The 16,533-nt window shown below is 40.3% G+C and overlaps 3 protein-coding genes across 15 annotated transcripts in view; 2 read left to right on the top strand and 1 right to left on the bottom strand.

Moving 5' to 3' along the window:
* Positions 1 to 2,369, top strand: part of LOC123977749 (mitogen-activated protein kinase-binding protein 1-like) — a 24,763-nt gene extending 22,394 nt beyond the window's left edge. Inside the window, exons 33-34 of the mRNA XM_046060683.1 lie at positions 53 to 138; positions 1,219 to 2,369. Of these exons, the coding sequence (XP_045916639.1) occupies positions 53 to 138; positions 1,219 to 1,458 (326 nt within the window). The 3' untranslated portion in view covers positions 1,459 to 2,369. The remainder of the gene's footprint in view (positions 1 to 52; positions 139 to 1,218) is intronic.
* Positions 1,687 to 16,232, bottom strand: LOC123977752 (galectin-3). 8 transcript variants are annotated; one of them, XM_046060697.1, is made up of 9 exons: positions 16,089 to 16,232; positions 6,111 to 6,262; positions 5,389 to 5,438; positions 5,159 to 5,169; positions 4,368 to 5,018; positions 4,080 to 4,168; positions 3,715 to 3,886; positions 3,290 to 3,384; positions 2,886 to 3,028 (listed from the first exon to the last, which is right to left on the bottom strand). In XM_046060697.1, exons 3-9 carry the CDS (start codon positions 5,417 to 5,419, stop codon positions 3,025 to 3,027), a joined length of 1,053 nt encoding a protein of 350 aa, XP_045916653.1. In that variant the 5' UTR covers positions 5,420 to 5,438; positions 6,111 to 6,262; positions 16,089 to 16,232; the 3' UTR covers positions 2,886 to 3,024. The 8 variants fall into 8 exon arrangements, with proteins under 8 accessions (XP_045916651.1, XP_045916654.1, XP_045916657.1 ...); XM_046060695.1 differs by lacking the exon at positions 3,290 to 3,384 and having other exon boundaries at positions 1,687 to 3,028; positions 16,089 to 16,229; XM_046060698.1 differs by lacking the exon at positions 3,290 to 3,384 and having other exon boundaries at positions 1,687 to 3,028; positions 4,368 to 4,916; positions 5,123 to 5,169; positions 16,089 to 16,227.
* The window catches only part of pak5 (p21 protein (Cdc42/Rac)-activated kinase 5), a 74,641-nt gene continuing 74,260 nt past the window's right edge, over positions 16,153 to 16,533 (top strand). For 2 of the 6 annotated variants that reach the window (XM_046060691.1, XM_046060690.1), the window contains exon 1: positions 16,155 to 16,529. The gene's annotated coding sequence lies outside the window, so the exon portion shown is untranslated. The other 4 variants (XM_046060693.1, XM_046060692.1, XR_006826748.1 and 1 more) reach the window with 3 other exon arrangements.

The following is a 16,533-nucleotide window of genomic DNA, read 5'->3' as shown; positions in this document are numbered from 1 at the left end:
TGGTTTGCCACATGCTGTGCTATACTTGAAAGAGTCCTCTCTCTCTCTGCAGATCACTCTATCACCTTGGAAACTTGCAGGCAGGCTGTTACCGAGCTCCACAGCAGTCTGAGAAAAACCGTCATGCTCTACACTACGGTCAGTGAGTGTGTGTCTGTATGTGTGTGCGTGAGAGGAGATAAGCCTGAAAGGGAAGAAAGATAGGGGAAAGAAGAAAGATAAGAATGATAAAAGGGAATAGATGAACAGAGAGATCATTTCTCACATATTACATGCCTGTTAATGCTGCCACTCTCGTGTCTCTCATATTGTTATAAAATGCTTATATAGAGAGAAATTACATCTGAATTATGTCATTTTAAAATCCTTCTTATAATGTACTGTTTTGTCTCAGTTCATTTTACATCTATTGATGCTGCTGTCTGTGGTGAAACATTTTCACACCTTTTTACTTTATTATAGAGCTGAAACAATAAGTCCATTTATGGATTAGGTGATCTATCATGATCGGTCTGACCATGATAGACAGTTGTTATCTGCAACTAATAATCTGAGTTGTTTTTTAAGGCAAAAATGACATTTGCTTCTTCTAGCTTATCAAATGCGAGAATGTACTGCTTTTCTTCGTCTTGCTGATAATGTCAGTTCGGGTTTTGTGATGTTTAGGGCTGCAAGTGACGAACATTTTCAGAATTGATTAATCTGCTCATTATTTCCTAAATCAATTGCTATACAACTTCAGAAAATTGTTAAAAACAACCATCACAAGTTTTCAAAGTCCAAGGTGACGTCTTCCAAAGTTTTCTATTGTCTGACTAACAGTCCAAAACCCCAAGGATATTAAAATTACAGTGAACATAAAATCCTCATGTTTGAGAAGCTGGAAACAGAAAAATGACCTCAACAATGAATTGATTATAAAAATAGTTTTCAATTAATTTCTGCCAATTGACAAATCAATTAAACCACTAACCGTTTCAGAAGTAAACACGTTTTAATTTTATAGACAAAAACACAAATCAATGCATTTAGAAAATAACTGACATATTCATCAATAATGATGAATCGTTAGTCTCAGCCCTACCTGGATAAACATACTGTATGTTTGAGCTTGGCGGTTTTATCAATAATCGGAGTAGACTGAATGTATGTCTGCCTGTCTGTCTCACCCATTCGCTGCCTGTCTGGTTTTCATTTGTATGTATTTATTAAAACCAGGTGCTACAGTCCGGCCAACAGCCCAGTGAAGATCAACAAGAAATGAGGAGCATCCTATCTGAGGCCCTGTTCACAGTCAAAACTGAGCTGGACTCTCTGCCTCACCCTACCTCGCAGTGCGAAGGGCCCCAAGTGGACCAAGAGGTCAAAGGTGAGGGAGAGAAGGCCCTGGCTCTGCTGGAGCAGTACGCTGAGCTGCTGCTGAAGTCTGTGGAGAGGAGACTAGATACCAAGACTTGAGGAGATGGACTGATATTTGTTATGTGTATGCACTGCATGCACGTATGCTAATAGGAGCCAGACACATGCACACAAACAGTAACACTGTGAATTGCAGACTTGTTCTTTGCACAGCGATCTTTTGGAGCTTTATTTATGGAGTGAATGCTGGTGTGATGTCATTATATTTGGAGAAAAAAATCAATGTTGAGTATCATGCACTGAAAACAGAACAAATGAAAGAGTGCCTTATTTTGGAAATTCCAATAGCTTTCTTTATTCCTTTCCAACATTAAAAAATTAAAGGATACAGTAAACACTTTCTTAGTACTTTTTTATAAAAACATGAAATATGTCCTAAGGTCGACAGCACGTAACTTAGGCTTATTAAAATCTAAAAGGTTTATGCTCTTGAGTGATATTATTGTGCCCAGCAATTTTCATGAAAATATATTAGTTATGTATTGGGAGATACTGTATCTTGTGTGGGGAACATGTAAATTTCATGACAATTGTGCTAGAAACTTATGATGAATCATCCACTGGGGGAACCATAAATATAAAAAACCAATTTTCAATCCGGCCAGTTACAGGGAGATTTTGCTCCAGACCAAACAGTTGCACAGATGGACACAACTGACATGGTGGGGGATAGAAATGATTGTATTGGGGTTTGAGTGTTAGATGACAGACCGGGGAAAATTTTTTGTTTAGGCTGTGTAATTCATATTTTTGTGCCAATGGTGTATCCCTAATTGCAATGTACTGTAGTGGTAACTTTAGATCAGTTGTCATTGCTTTATGTCAGTCATAAACAGTCTGTTAGTCTTTTCATAGTGCTGATTTTAAGGTTTACTGGAAATTTATAATTTTTGTATTTATATACATAACTGTTGCACTGTTCTTCTTTAAGCTCTCTTTAAAAAATAAATAATGAAAACCAGATTTCTGACTGATAATTTTATTACATTTTGTTACAGTTAACAGAGCCTAATTGCCATCTAATAGACCTCATTGTTGTTTTTTGACAAAATAGGTAGATGTATAACTCCCAATTAGTAGCAATTTAATAATATAGAAAATATTGTACACAATAAATACAGTAGCAGTAGCATCTTCATACTGAAAAAGAAAACCTTGTATTAAATTGTTAGCTGTGTGGTAGAGGAAGGAGTTTGATCTTACTGAAGTATATTATAGAATGAGCTCAGCTCATGTTATTATTATTACACCACAAACTATCACATTTATTTGTTCAGTCTTTAAGCATCATGATAAATAAATTTACGTCCTGTAAGTTGTAGCCTATATATGTGTGTGTGTCTGCAAATTTCTTTGTATGCATTTCTGCTCATATGCATTTACAGACTCGTATGCATGACTGAGTCCTTGATGTGTTGATTCATGTACTGTATGAGTAATAGAATTCTTCCTATGGAAGTGTCTCTACATTGACGTAGGTGAGGACGACGTCATGCAGGATGTTGATTCTGTCAATCTGGTTGAGCTCTCTGACGCGGTGTCGGAACTCAAACAGCGGGATGTTGTTCACCGCCACCCTGAACGCTTCACGAGTGCACAGGATCTTCATCTGGAACAGGGCAGGACATGAATAATGTACCACTTCCATCAAGACTGTGAACTGTCTTAAATGCAGTGCACATTTAGAAAGACAAAATATATATTATTCAATCATGATTGATGATGATGAGTAATTCTGAACCTAGATGCTATTACTGTCAAGAAACATGGACACAGACAGAATTAGCTCTTCAGATCTGTAACCTCTTGGCGGTGCCTGTAAAGCATAATTGTTATTGATGTTACTGAGCAACATGAGACCCCCACTGACCTCCAGGAGCCTTCCTGCATTACAGCAGTTCCCTTATCTAGGACCCGCCTGCACAAACGACTTTCCAACCCTTTCCATCTTTTCCAAACGTTAGCCTGACATTAACCATGAGAAAGTGACCTAGAGTCAGTTAAAGGCACCATGTGTAGCATTTTGAGACATCAACATATTGTGAAATTCTTACCACAAACAAATGAAACCATGGGTAAAACAATTAGTAGCTTCTGTTTATATAATTTGTTTGTGCTGGAAAAAAACTCATTGTGTGGTAAAGCAATAATGGACTAGTAGCAGCAGACACAGACACAGGTGAACATTTGTCTCCAAATGAATGTGGTAATGATTTATTGATGCTAACATGCTACACATAGCATCTTTAAGCATCACTTTTCAATCTTCTGTCCAGTCTGATTCCTCTGTCTCACCTCAAATGGGCTCCCAAGAGCGAAGGGGAAGGGTCCCTTCAGGTCCCTCTCCTCTGAGCCCCAGCGCTCACCCAGTTTGTGGTTACGGACCAGCACCTGTTTGCCCCCCTCACTGAAGCGGGGGTTGATGTGAAAGGCAATGTCATTGCCCTTCAGAAAGTTCACTGTGAACCTTTGGAAGACCAAAGCTGGTTAGACTTTCACTGACACTGTATTGTTTGGCTGTCCTTCACCAACTGGTCAGATTTGCATATTTTGTATGGATTTGAAACTGAAATTTAAAAATATGAATTGAACATGACTACAAAAATTAGTATATAGGGAAAAGACGGGTTCAGAATGCAATCTAGGAACACATAGCTTACATTTTAGCATTAGGTTTAACATGGCCCAAAATGGTCATCATCATCTTGTCATAGACTCCTCGGGCCAGGTTCAAGTTGTATGGCACACTCTAAACAGCAAGAGAGAGAGAACAAGGATTAAAACAACCTGAATTGTAAAGAAGCTAGTCCTCAAACATATCTCCAACCATCAGTATTTCTGCATTTATGATCCATTTATAGATCCTTTAAGTCTATTTTTAAGTCTTTCCTGTACATTAGTAAAGATTATAAGATATATGCAATTCCGATTTTTTGCATTTGACTCACGAGAGGTCCAGATGTAGGTGGAAGCCAGTGCTGAGGCATGATAGATGGAGTCTGTCCAGGCCATCCTGACTGTCCTGGGTTATAAGGCCAACCAGGGTGGGCAGGCCAACCTGGTACATTTGGATGGATGCCAGTAGCAGGAGCAGGTGCTGGGACTGGAGTTGGAGCTGTAACTTGAGCAGGGACTTGAGCTTGAATTGGAGCTGGTGGCTGGGGAAGCTGGTACTGGGTGCCTGGCCAGCAAGGCTGGCAGGGCTGCACTGGAGCCGGAGCTGGAGCTGGGACCATGGGTGTGGGAGATGCAGGGGCTGGTGTTATGGCTTGACCCTGGGCTGGAGCTGAACTTGGTGCAGGGAAAGAGAACTGAGCTGGTTGTGTCCCAGGCCAGCAGGGTGTGTTTGGCTGGCCAGTCCAGCACGGTGCAGGCTGGGTGGGCTGTCCCGGCCATGAAGGGAACCCAGCACCAGACGGTGGCAGGCTGGGCCAAAGGCTGTTAGCCTGTGGGACAGAACCAGGGGACGGGCAGCTGCCACACAGAGCGTCAGAATGCTGAGAGGGAGGAGGAGAGGGGGGAGATGGAGAGAGACAAGGGTCAGGGGTCAGGACGGAGATACGGGGAAGAGAGAGAGTGGACAGGATGGAGGACACCAACTTGCATTTGCAAACATGGCCGATTGACATAAGCAAAGATTTAAGCATTTATATTTAGATGGGAAATGTGAAGTAGAACAGTTACAATGATTTGTCATTCTCACCAGTGTAGAGATCTGAGAATTTGATGAGGTACTTACATCCATACTGCCTGCAAGAGCAAGAATCACTTTAATTTGTTTACAGCTTGTTGTTGTCACAAACAAGTCTCGGAGGACTTAACAGAGATGGAAAACTAAAGACAGAACAAACTCTAAATAGATCTGTTCTCACAAAATGAAAAGGAAATAACATGCTATGGAAACTAACAGCCTACAAAACTAAAACATAAAAAAGCTGCCTTTTAACAGAGGTATTGAAACATACTGACATATTTTTACAAGATACAGAAGATGCACCATCCGGCTGAGCTTTGATGAGCTGCAGAGAGAAGAAATAGTACTCTAGGTGACCACCAGAGGACTCTACTGCTTTTCAAGATGTCAAGGTATCAGCAAATGGTCCACTGGATGATTGTCTGTCTCCACATAGATATACATTGTTAGCTAAATCCTACGGATGCCATGAAATGTACTAATTGAATGATGACCATAGAACACCCTGAGTCATGCAGAAACATAATGGCATATTGATTCAGGGTCATATCAATGACTTATGTGCACTTAGAGAGGAATGTGCAGTCACAAAGATTCTTTGGTATCCATAGCACCAATATATAGTTGTTTTTGTGACTGCAAATTCAATTACGGTTACTACATTATTGAACTACCTAGTCTTGCTATTTAATGCTTCTTCTTAATCTTTGTTATTAGAAATACAACTCAAACCAATGAGCTATACATGTGAAGATAAATTATATTCTCATATTTAAATAAAATGTTATGATCCATTTGTTTAGTTCACCATTGCACTGTGCACAACTTTAACTCTACAGCAGGATAAAAGCCCAGACCCCAGGCTGGGAATGCATGATTTTCCTATTACTATGAAAACTTCTAGCAATGCATGCAAAGTACCTTCTCGGATCTAATCCATAGAAATAGAAATACATTTGTATAAACTGCAACGCATAGGATTAAGACTAGAAGTTACCTTTTCTTGTCTTTAGTCTTCAGGTGCAAACAGGGGCAGGCTGTAGGCCGTGTTGTAGTTTAAGTGAATCAGTCAGCTTGTAGCCAAGCACTTCGAAAAGCTCTTTTATAGCCCCAAACCCTCGCACCACTTGGCCACTCCTCACCTCATCCCTGTCAGAAAAAATGTCACACCCTCACATGTCACAAAATATATGTAAATAAGATAGAGTGGGCAGAATGTTAGCGTTATATTTTTAAATATGCAACTCAAAATGTTATGTTTTGTTCATGTTGTCTCTTTATTTCCTTTTCCCCAGGAGACTGCGTTCCCAGAACTCAGCTGGTTATGAAAGTCATGAAGATCTAACAAAATAAAACTAAAGGGAAAGAAACTGGAAGACAGTGTGTGAGTCAAATAGTCGAATGCTAGGTTGGAAACCATATCAAAACAATGAAATGTTATATTCTCCCTTTCTTTACCTAAACTTGATCCACCAACAGCACATAGATGTGTTTTTGTGCTGATGTGGTTCACTTCACTGCTGAGCAGTCATGGGACTGTGTAACACTCATGCCATATCTGTCTGGGCCACACAGAGTAACACAATTACTGGAGATAGACAAAGTAGTCAGGACAGTGCTGTTTTCTAGAAATGAGTCAGGCATTGACAGCAGAAAAGTCAGACATTACTGCTTGGTTCACCTTCAGGTTAAGTCACTGCATTGGATTTGGTCAGTGGAGGTGTTCATACGTCAGATTTAATATTGCTTTCTGGACAGTTGTTAAATGAACATACAATGGCAGACTGGCAACTGTCTGGCCTCTTCTGATGTTACAATTTTGATTCTGGTATTTTTGATAACATTAAACAAGCACAGCCAAAGAAATCTTCAAATAATCATCCAACAAATCTCCAGGGCAACACTTCATAACAAATGATGCTCACAAATGTGGATTCACACTGTTACAATGGTTGTCCTCAGACCATTATAAGATTAGCCATCATTTGAGCTGAAAAATGTCAGAAATTGCAGATCCTCTTAGAATGCTAAGACCTAATCCTCTAAGAATTCAGCGCCTGACATTTATCTAACTGGGTCTTTAATTTTAAACTCCATCTGGAGACAGAGAAATAAAAGCATCGTTTATAAATTATATAGTGTATACAATTCACTGTAACTCTTACTAGCAAGCTTGACCCTTTCCTTTCATGTAAGTAGCCACGTTACTTTTTAGTGTGCCTTATTGAAACCACTAACCAACAAGATTCAAGATTCAAGATTTCTTTATTGTCATTCCACAGTACACTGTAGTACGAAATTACGTGCAAAGTTCACAGCTTAAAAATATAGCACAGAAACAATTAAAAACACTGTAGAAATACAAGATATTAGTTATATAAAATTAAAAAAATTAAAATATGGGTGTGCGGAGCATGTAGATTGATAAATATAACTATACAATGTTTAAAAAACCGGAAGAATGTAAATATCTAGATATATACAGTTGGAGTATAAATATACATATTTAAAATAGTGCAGTTGAAGAAAGGTGCAGTCAAAACAGATAATAAGGTGCAGATCATTATGTACATGTAGTATTTCACATTGATTGGTCTGTTTTAGTAGGTTTTAGTGTTTAGCAGTTAAGAAGAAGCTGTTTTTGAACCTTGCAGTCATGGTTCTCAGACTGCAGTAGGGGAGGGGGGAAAACAGTCTGTGGCCAGGGTAAGTGGGGTCTTTGATAATGCCCTTTGTTTTTGACAGGCATCTTTTCTGGGCCAGCTCCTGAATGGTCGGCAGAATAGTCCCAATAGCTATCCTCACCACTGTGCTCAGAACCAAGTTAGTCTACCATTTTGCCAACAATGTTAAAAAATAGCATGGAATATTTTTTCTTTTTGATGTTGCTGTGTTCATAAATATAACAGATAGCCTGCAGTATAAATCCTGTGACATTTTCAATCCTCAGTAGCCTATGTCATTTAAGGGAACTATTCTGCTATTATGGGCTAATAAAGTGACAAAGCGGGGCAAATCTCAAATGATGAGGCTCATCATAATCAGTTCAAATTACCCTACAGTTTCTGCTACCACTAAGTATACACGCCACACTAACTAGCTGTGTTACATGGTGTTGTACCTTCATGTACAATACAAATGCACATTTGTACGCGCGCGCACACACACACACACACACACACACACACACACACACACACACACACACACACACACACACACATTAATTTTTCACGAGTGTGTGAGAGCACCCTGTAGCCTGACCCCAGGAGGCCAGCTGTGGCTGACAGTGCCACACATTAAGCAAGTGAAGGGTGTGGCCACGTTGGACAAATTGGGAAGTTGGAGCCTCTGGCTTTGTGAGTGTGCTTGTGTATGTGTGACAAATCTGTTGAACTGAGCATCTGGGCTGATTAGATCCTAATGTCTCATCATCTCCTATAAGCTGTTACAAGGCAAAATGGGTCATTCTTTTAGTGTTTTTTTTTTAATTGAATTTTAATTGTTTCCTGATTTGAATGAACAGACATGCCCAACAGGGACTGTGTGCAAACAGAGAAATGTGCGGAAAATGTAACAGCAGTAATTACAAAGTTGCCAGTATGCTGAATTATATATTTACCAGTATATCAAATAAGGCGGATGTTTCACTGACATTTAAAACAGCATTTATACAATTTAAACCTGTACTTATCAATATATTTATATTAACAATGTATCAAATGACTATATATAATGGGAACGGGGTTGCATGTGGGGTTACATGCAGTGGGGTGACTGTTTTCATTCACTCTCACGACTCTCATCCAGCTTCATCTGCAGCGGACAGCTGTTTTTAGAAAATTCCCTTCAATAAACCCACTGCCTGTCCACACTACCTGTCCAGTACCAAAGGGCAGACAGACAATGTTAACAGCTAGCTGGTGAACATAGTGGAGTATTTAGTAGTGAGAGAGCCAGATAGGGTTAAGGTTAGATGTTGAAGACCAAAGCTAGAAGGAGAGCAAATATTTGACTCATATTCGTCAGGTGGCTAGCTTGTGAACATAGGAGTGCATTTAGCTGCTACAGAGCCAGGTGTTTCCCTCAGGAGTTGGTGGAACCCAAAACAGAGCCAAACAGTAGAATAACTAAACTTGAACTATTGGGTGGTCAGGAACACAACTCCAAATGATTACTAATTTTGCTTCTGCTGGAGTATAGGTAGGATAATACATGCAAGGATGTTTTCACATTAGTTTTCTTACTGTATGTCATTGTTGTTTTTACTGCCACCAAATGGCTTTAAAAGTTAACATGTCTTAAATGTAGACCTCACAGCCAACAATGTATTTTATAGATCAAATTCTAAAGGTAACACTTTACTGAAGAAATGTGTCTTTCTGCTTGCAAAACAAAAGATCAGCCTTGGATCTCAGTCTTACTCAAGAACACTTTAGTGAACCTTGCTTAAAGGGTTGAGAAGCATTTCTCTTACACTCACTTTCTATCTGTTGCTACCATGAATCACTAATGCAAAGGGTTCCTCCACATCAGAGAATTAAAGTAACACCTCTCATGAGACAGGCAGGCACTGAATCCCTTAATGAACTTACTCTATTGGCAAAGTTACTCATTTATGAAGAGTGTAGTGGAGAAAATCTGCTCTCATTGTCATACTCTCCAGCACGGTGGACAACCACAAAATGAAGCTTCCTATGAGGATGGTAGGGAATTGTTTGCCTGGCCTGCATATTGTCAGAAGAGGTTTCTTGCCAAGAAACAATCCAGAACATTTGCTTCATGGTTTGTCTCATGGTTGGCCTGTCAGCCTGTCAAGAACTGGGACTGGCAATATTTGATTCCTCATCCTTCTATGCACTCAACCCACTCTGGTCTGACTGAATAATGTAGTTAAAAAAGTTAAAACGTTGTTATAAAAAACATCATGCACGTGTAACAAATTTGGTTCAAATAGTGACGGTCCTGTGCGCTGTGATAAATTTGAGAAGAAATTACAGTGCTTCATTCGAGTGGATGTTTACCATTGTTGTACCATCATGGTCATGACACATGCTGTCTGATGGAAAATTGAGTAATGATGTCACTTGTAGATCTCCTTTTGTAGTGTCAACCAATGAGGGAGTTGAGGAAAAAGGAGGCAACCATGAGATGTACTCCTGTTACGTAGAAGAGAGCATTCTGGCAGGAGCAGGGTTTTCCAAAGCGACAGCGGTGGCATTAGCCTCTGATAAGCTCCGGGCCTTGTTCCAACACTTGTAAACTGCAAGCTCCCTTTTTCTCATTTTCCCCTCCTCTTCACTACATTTTTCCTATTAAAGGTTCAATAACAGGTCGATTGGAGTATAAAAGACAGTTCTACAAGCTAATCCCTACAATAGGTACATTTTCTGAGTGCTTACCTGTAGTCAAAGGAGTAATTTGAAGTATTTTTCAGTAACCTGTGGCTGTGTCTAAAGATACTTTTGTGCCTTCAAAGAATGAGTGAAGAGGAGAAACAAAAATCTAAGAAAGAGTAAGCGTGAGGGAGATGGTTTCAAAGAAAACGATATTGCTACGGTTGCCATGGGGACAGCAGCATGTTTTTGCAGGGACCTGATTGTGTTTATGTGTGTATTTTTGTATGCCTAAAATCCCTGTCATATCTGGACTACCATGAGATCAATTTAACATCACAGAGGGTTACATTCACCCAGAGAGCTGTGGAGGATGTTTCCACCTCTAATACAACTTACAAGTGGATGCACTATAGTAACACATGTGCTCCCACAATACACCGCTAGATGGCAATGTCAAATTCTCACAGGAGGATGGTAGTCATGTGGTAAGTTGTTCTATGAAAGGCAACAGGATTGTATGGGTCTGTAATCGATGTAAATATTTGGTTAGGTGATTCCTTCACAGACATCAGAACAAACCCTAGTGCATGATATGACCTGGCAAAAGAATATATGGATCTGATGAAGTAATATAATCAATTAAAGTTTTTGCCTCTGAACAACTTATAGTTCTCTTTGTTTTCAGCATCACAGTGGATTTCAATGTTACTAGACAATAGTTTAGTTGCTTTAATGGCAGACGTATTAAAAAAACCATACTCCTCAATCCAATCCAGCAGTAAAGATCTGTATCACCCAAATATGGCTAATTCCACTGCTTCTGTGTCAAGTCTCCCCAATGCTTTGAATGAACTTTGTTAATAACACCTTTGAGGAGGGTGACTATTTTGTGTTAAAGATATATTTAGGTGAAATAACAGTTCACAGCTCTTCTGTATCCAACAAACATTTCTAAAAATGTAACATGCTTCATCTCAGAGAGGTGAAAAGATTCACAATCACAATACACAAAGTACATTTAGCCCACTTACTTAAATGCATCACTAGGCTTTCCCACCTTCCCCCCATCTGGCTATATGAAAGGGATATATGTGGCTGTCCATAAAGCCCATAATAAGTGCAGCACAGCCTGGAATAGTCCTGAGCTAAAGGGTGTTCCCACTGCTTACACTCTGGGCTCACATTTCCCAAGGGGTGCTAGGGAGAGTGCATGGGAGACAGAGAAGGCAAGGGGAGTATCATCACAAGAAGACAAATCATTGGAGCAGGGAAATTATCTATTAGTGTGTCTGTTTGCAAAGTGATTATCTACTTTTGCAAGCATGAATCTATGCTGGTTAGACATGTTGCACATTTGTGCAGTGAGAGCAGGGATGCATTTCTGATTTATTCAGCAGCCTATAGGTGAGACATGGTGAGTTTTAAAGTCCTCACATGTATGGGCAGCTGGTAAAACACAGAAGGGAAGATGTATCCTTGCAAGCATGTCAACTAGTGAGATTTATCGTGCTGATGAGCCTAAGGGAAGATGGTGAAGGGGAAGGACATGTGGTAGCAGCTCCCTCATTGATCCCTATGTTTAACAACAACACAAAGAGCTATACCTTGGCATAATAATGGATACTCCCTCATTCTCTCCCTCAGTTAACCAGACAGTCAGCTATAAGGACTTTTCTGTCACAGCAGGAGAAATTGACTCGTGCCCTTGCACATTCATTTACTGTAGTCTGGGGAAGAGCCCTGTGCTACAAACAGCATGTCAGAAACAGAGATGGGAGATCAATGAGGGCTGTGGCACTTGTCAGAACTGGCAGAGGCTGTCACACTGTGCGTATCCCCAGTGCTCTAGGGCTACAGCCTGTGTCTGGCTTCACTCAAGAAACACTTACATGTATACTCATGCCTAACATACTCTTCAGAAGCAGAAAAATGACAACTTGATACAATAATGCACTTAAAAGGATGTGAGGCTCAGTTTTTGTCTGAAATAACAGATTAGATATATATCAAGCCTTAACAACAAAATTCTTACATTTTCAAATAGTATTATGCTTTAATACCTAATTTTGAGTCCCTGTCTTGAAGAGTGTCTCTGTGTCAGAAAGGCCTCTGTGCTCATGTGGTTCAAATTCTTAAATCAATGTGGTTCAATGTGTAAGATCTGGCCTGAATTTTAATTTAAAAAGGTGGTATTATGCTTTTTGGCTTTTTCCCTCTCCTTTATTGAGTTATATACCTTTTTTGTGCATGTAATAGGTTTGCAAAGTTAAAAAGCCCAAAGTCCAGCCCAAAGGCAGTTCCCATCTCCTACAGAAAACTCTGTTCTGAACTGCTTGAAAACAGCTTGTTTGTAGTCCAGCCGTTTCCTTTTCACCCCTGTGACATCACAGGGATGAAAGCTAAATGCGCCTCATATAACGCTCGCCAGGCGGCACCGGTGGAAAAACAATGAGCTGCAGGACACACCTCCTCTCCCTTCCAAACACTAGCTACCCTCCAGGCAGTCAATGGACATAAAGTTGTTACTGTGATGTAGAGACAGAGCTCAGTTAAAACTTTATGGATAAAAGATATATTTGTTACAGATTAATAACTCACCATTCTGAAACTCTTGCTCCAGTCCATGTTACCAAGCTGGTCGGCAACATGTACAGCTGAACTGAAGCCTTGTTTACGGGCTTCTCGCTGACCCGCCCTTTTTTGCTTCTGATTGGCTTGTAGTCCTTAACTAGGAACTGTGCATGTGCAACTACCAACAAAGATCATTTAGAGACAAGATGTATCACTCCATAGCTAAAACAAAGCGTTCAACACAGGGTGAAAAGAGGAGCTGCAGCAATGTGCAGTATGACAAAAAATATGGTGTTTTTTGAAAATTAAACCATGTAAACCTGTTCTGGTTCAACCCCTAAATAGGATTTTGAACATGAAAATGAATATAATACCACCTCTTTAAAACATTCAAAAAATTAACTAACATTATCAACAGAATGTGAAGAAGCATCACTTCTGTCAAAGATGTCTATGTATTGTGTTGCAGAGATATCTATTTAAGTTAGCATGCTAACCAGCTAGCCCAGGCCAGTACTCTCTTAATGCCAGTTTGTACCTTAACAGGCGATAGTATCTCAGGCCCATAGTTTCAGCTTGGAGATGTGAGTGAGGAGAAAGTTTGCTACACAAGCTCTCTTACCCGCAAAGTCCACTGAAACCGCCTGCATTGCGTTAAGCTGATGATTCACGGGGCAACTTTTTGAGCAATGTTAACCCTAACCCTAAGCTGCGTCAAGCAGGACATAGCAGTTCAAACAGGGCAGGAAGTCAGACACAGAATGGCATAGAGAATCCAGTCAATTTTCAAAATAGAACTCCCTTCGCAGACTCCTGATCATAAAACAACAATAAACACGGTTAAAACTGACATAAAAAAGAAACCATTTAACTACGTAGCCTACTTAATCATAGTAGAAGCACAAAAAGCAAGCACTGATACCAAATCAACAAAATCTAAACAAGTCAGCAAAATCTAGCAGGAAAAACACGCTCCGTCAGTCAGTGGAATTTTCGAGTTAGCTTTTTTAGTCTAATAAATAAACAAAATAAACTCACAAAATGTCAAGGAAGGAAGTTACACCTTTTTTTGTTATTTAACAGAAGTACAACTGTAGCCCTTATTCAAGTTCTGTTTACCAAACTAAGAGCTTAATTGCCTTGTTAACTTACTGTAAAGCACACTTAATTCAAACTTGACAGAAACTAAATAATACTCAACTGAACTGTTTTGGTTAGTTTTTCCACTGTTCCAACAATCACCAACTCCAGTTTGGTCAATATGAACCCTTAATTCACAGAGATGTATAACTATTCTCATTCCCCACTGCCTCTCTGATACCCGACCTCTCTCTCACTCTTCTCCTGCTTGGCGTTTTTCCTGTCCCTGCCTGAACTGGCTGTTTCTTTGTTGTCTCTGGAGTCAGAGTCCTGGCCAGAGCCACTGTAAATCATCTCAAAACTGTTTTCCCTGTTGTGAAACGGGCCTTCATTGGTCTCGGTGCCTGGGTTCATCCTGGTCCGGCTTTGTTGACCGGGATTAGCGGTTAAAGGGTATCAGGAGAGGATGTAGCATTAGTCCGGATGATAGACTATATAAAAGGGTCTTACATGCTCTGGTCTCGCCTGTAAGTAAAGAAAGTCACACCAAACTCACTTCACAAATATCTGAATTTAAAGTTCCCTTGCTTCTTAATGCACATTCTTCTATCTTGACTCCTTTTTGGGGCTGCTGTAAATCACCATGGTATTGTTAAACTGGTCTCTGTTGGGCTCGGAGGCTATGTTCAGTACTGGTCCGGTCATGTTCACTGGGACGCTGCTGAGGTCAGTCCATTGCCCGTTCGACTGGCTCCGGTTCTGGCACTCATTCCGGCACCCCTCCCCACCAGCATCCCCCACTTGGTCCTGCTCACTCAGGCCTGAAAGCCTCCTCCTCTTGCTGGTTCAAAGTTCCTTTGCTAGAGGTGTAAACACCAACACTCCTCTTCCCCGAGTTCTCAGAGCTCCCTGTCCGGGAAGAGTCAGCTGACAGCTAGCTAGCTGCCCTGCGCTGCTAAGGTACAGTTAGCAGCAGTTAGTGGTTACTCTGGTAATATGCTGCCCTCTATTTGATCGAAGTATGAGTTTAACAGGTGAACAAAATCTTGCAATTCTTACACATTGCACCTTTAATCAAGTAACCACAAAGCAAATCCGGGGCCAGATAGGAAAAGGAAAGGCTACAAATAATTGCTTTTGTAATGGCGTGGCAGAAGCTGAACTTTACAACCATTTAGGTCTGTGCGTGAAGTATAATTCATCTGCAGTTCACGTTGCATGATGAAAAATGCCAGTTTAGGGGGTATTACCTTTTTTCATTGTCTTACTTGCGCTAATGTAAATGTACGTTGACCCATGTGAGTTCATTTTCCAGGGCCAATTCTGAAAAGCTATGTTAGAACTATGCTGTGTTACTGTCGCAATGAATTAAGATGTGCAATGTAATTAGCGCACCAAAGCGTCGGCTTGAACTATTATCCAACTTGTACAATGAAAATTAGGTAATACCCCCAACTGGCATTTTTCATCATGCAACGTGAAATGCAGATGAATTATACTTAAGGCACGGACCATTTAGCATGTAACCATTTAGCCTATGTATTCAAAACATTTATTCATTTTTTTCATAATCTATCCATAACTTTTGCCTCACTATTTCAATCCATTACTTTTAGCGGTTTCAACCACTAATTCACTACTTTTAGCTTTTTCACCTATTTTCCATAGCCTATAGGCTACTGTCTATTTAAGGTGTTTATCCATTACATAAGTTAGCTAATGTTTATCACTTTGAGCTAGACCAACGTTATCATATCCCTTAAATTTACGTTGTGTTACCTTAACGCTTATTTTTAGCTAACGTTATCAGTATAAACCAGTCTATGGTTTCAACCGTTTATTCATTCTTTTTAGCTATACATTTTTACAACAACTAAGTTAAGGTTTCCATTACTTTGCACATAGCTTAGCTGAGTGTCGACTAGTTTTCAGTCACACTACACTATTGTTCAGAGTACCGAACTAGTGTTCAGGTGTAACGTTACCTCAATTATGTTAATCAGGCTGTGTTTTCTAGTGGAACTATCTCTTCGTGTATCCCTGGAAACTGCAGTGATGCATAGTGGGGGGAAAACTCCTCTCAGCTGGGAGTTCCCAGTTCCCAAAGAGAAAGTTTTTATTACAAACGTAGGTGTGTGAACCTAATTGAGGTACAGTAGCCTACGTCGACGTGACTGTCCCTGCTCTGCTGCACAGGTGCTCTACATATGCACAGCGCTCTCCGCCCTCTCCGTCGCCACAAACTGCGCTCATTCGCTCTCTTCAACCGCCCGGATGTAGCGCACAGGACCGCACAGTCCTCCTCTCAGTGATAATAACATGGCGCTGGCAGACACATAACGGTGCCCACCATAATAATAATATCCACAATAACAGACCAAAATAAACCACGGGACATGTGAGCTCTTCGACCCCAAGACACGCAGGTAG

The sequence above is a fragment of the Micropterus dolomieu genome, linkage group LG10 (assembly GCF_021292245.1).
Source record: "Micropterus dolomieu isolate WLL.071019.BEF.003 ecotype Adirondacks linkage group LG10, ASM2129224v1, whole genome shotgun sequence".
Classification (NCBI taxonomy): Eukaryota; Metazoa; Chordata; class Actinopteri; order Centrarchiformes; family Centrarchidae; genus Micropterus; species Micropterus dolomieu.
Note: the sequence above shows the minus strand (reverse complement) of the source record. Positions and strands in the feature narration are given on the sequence as shown.

Coding starts and splice junctions, on each gene's coding strand:
- LOC123977752 (XM_046060695.1), bottom strand. CDS start 5,419: ATGGTGCATCTTCTGTATCTTGTAAAAATAT. Junction 4,169..4,367: donor CACCTACATCTGGACCTCTC/GTGAGTCAAATG, acceptor CTTGCTGTTTAG/AGTGTGCCATACAACTTGAA. Junction 3,029..3,714: donor CTCTTGGGAGCCCATTTGAG/GTGAGACAGAGG, acceptor GCCCTGTTCCAG/ATGAAGATCCTGTGCACTCG.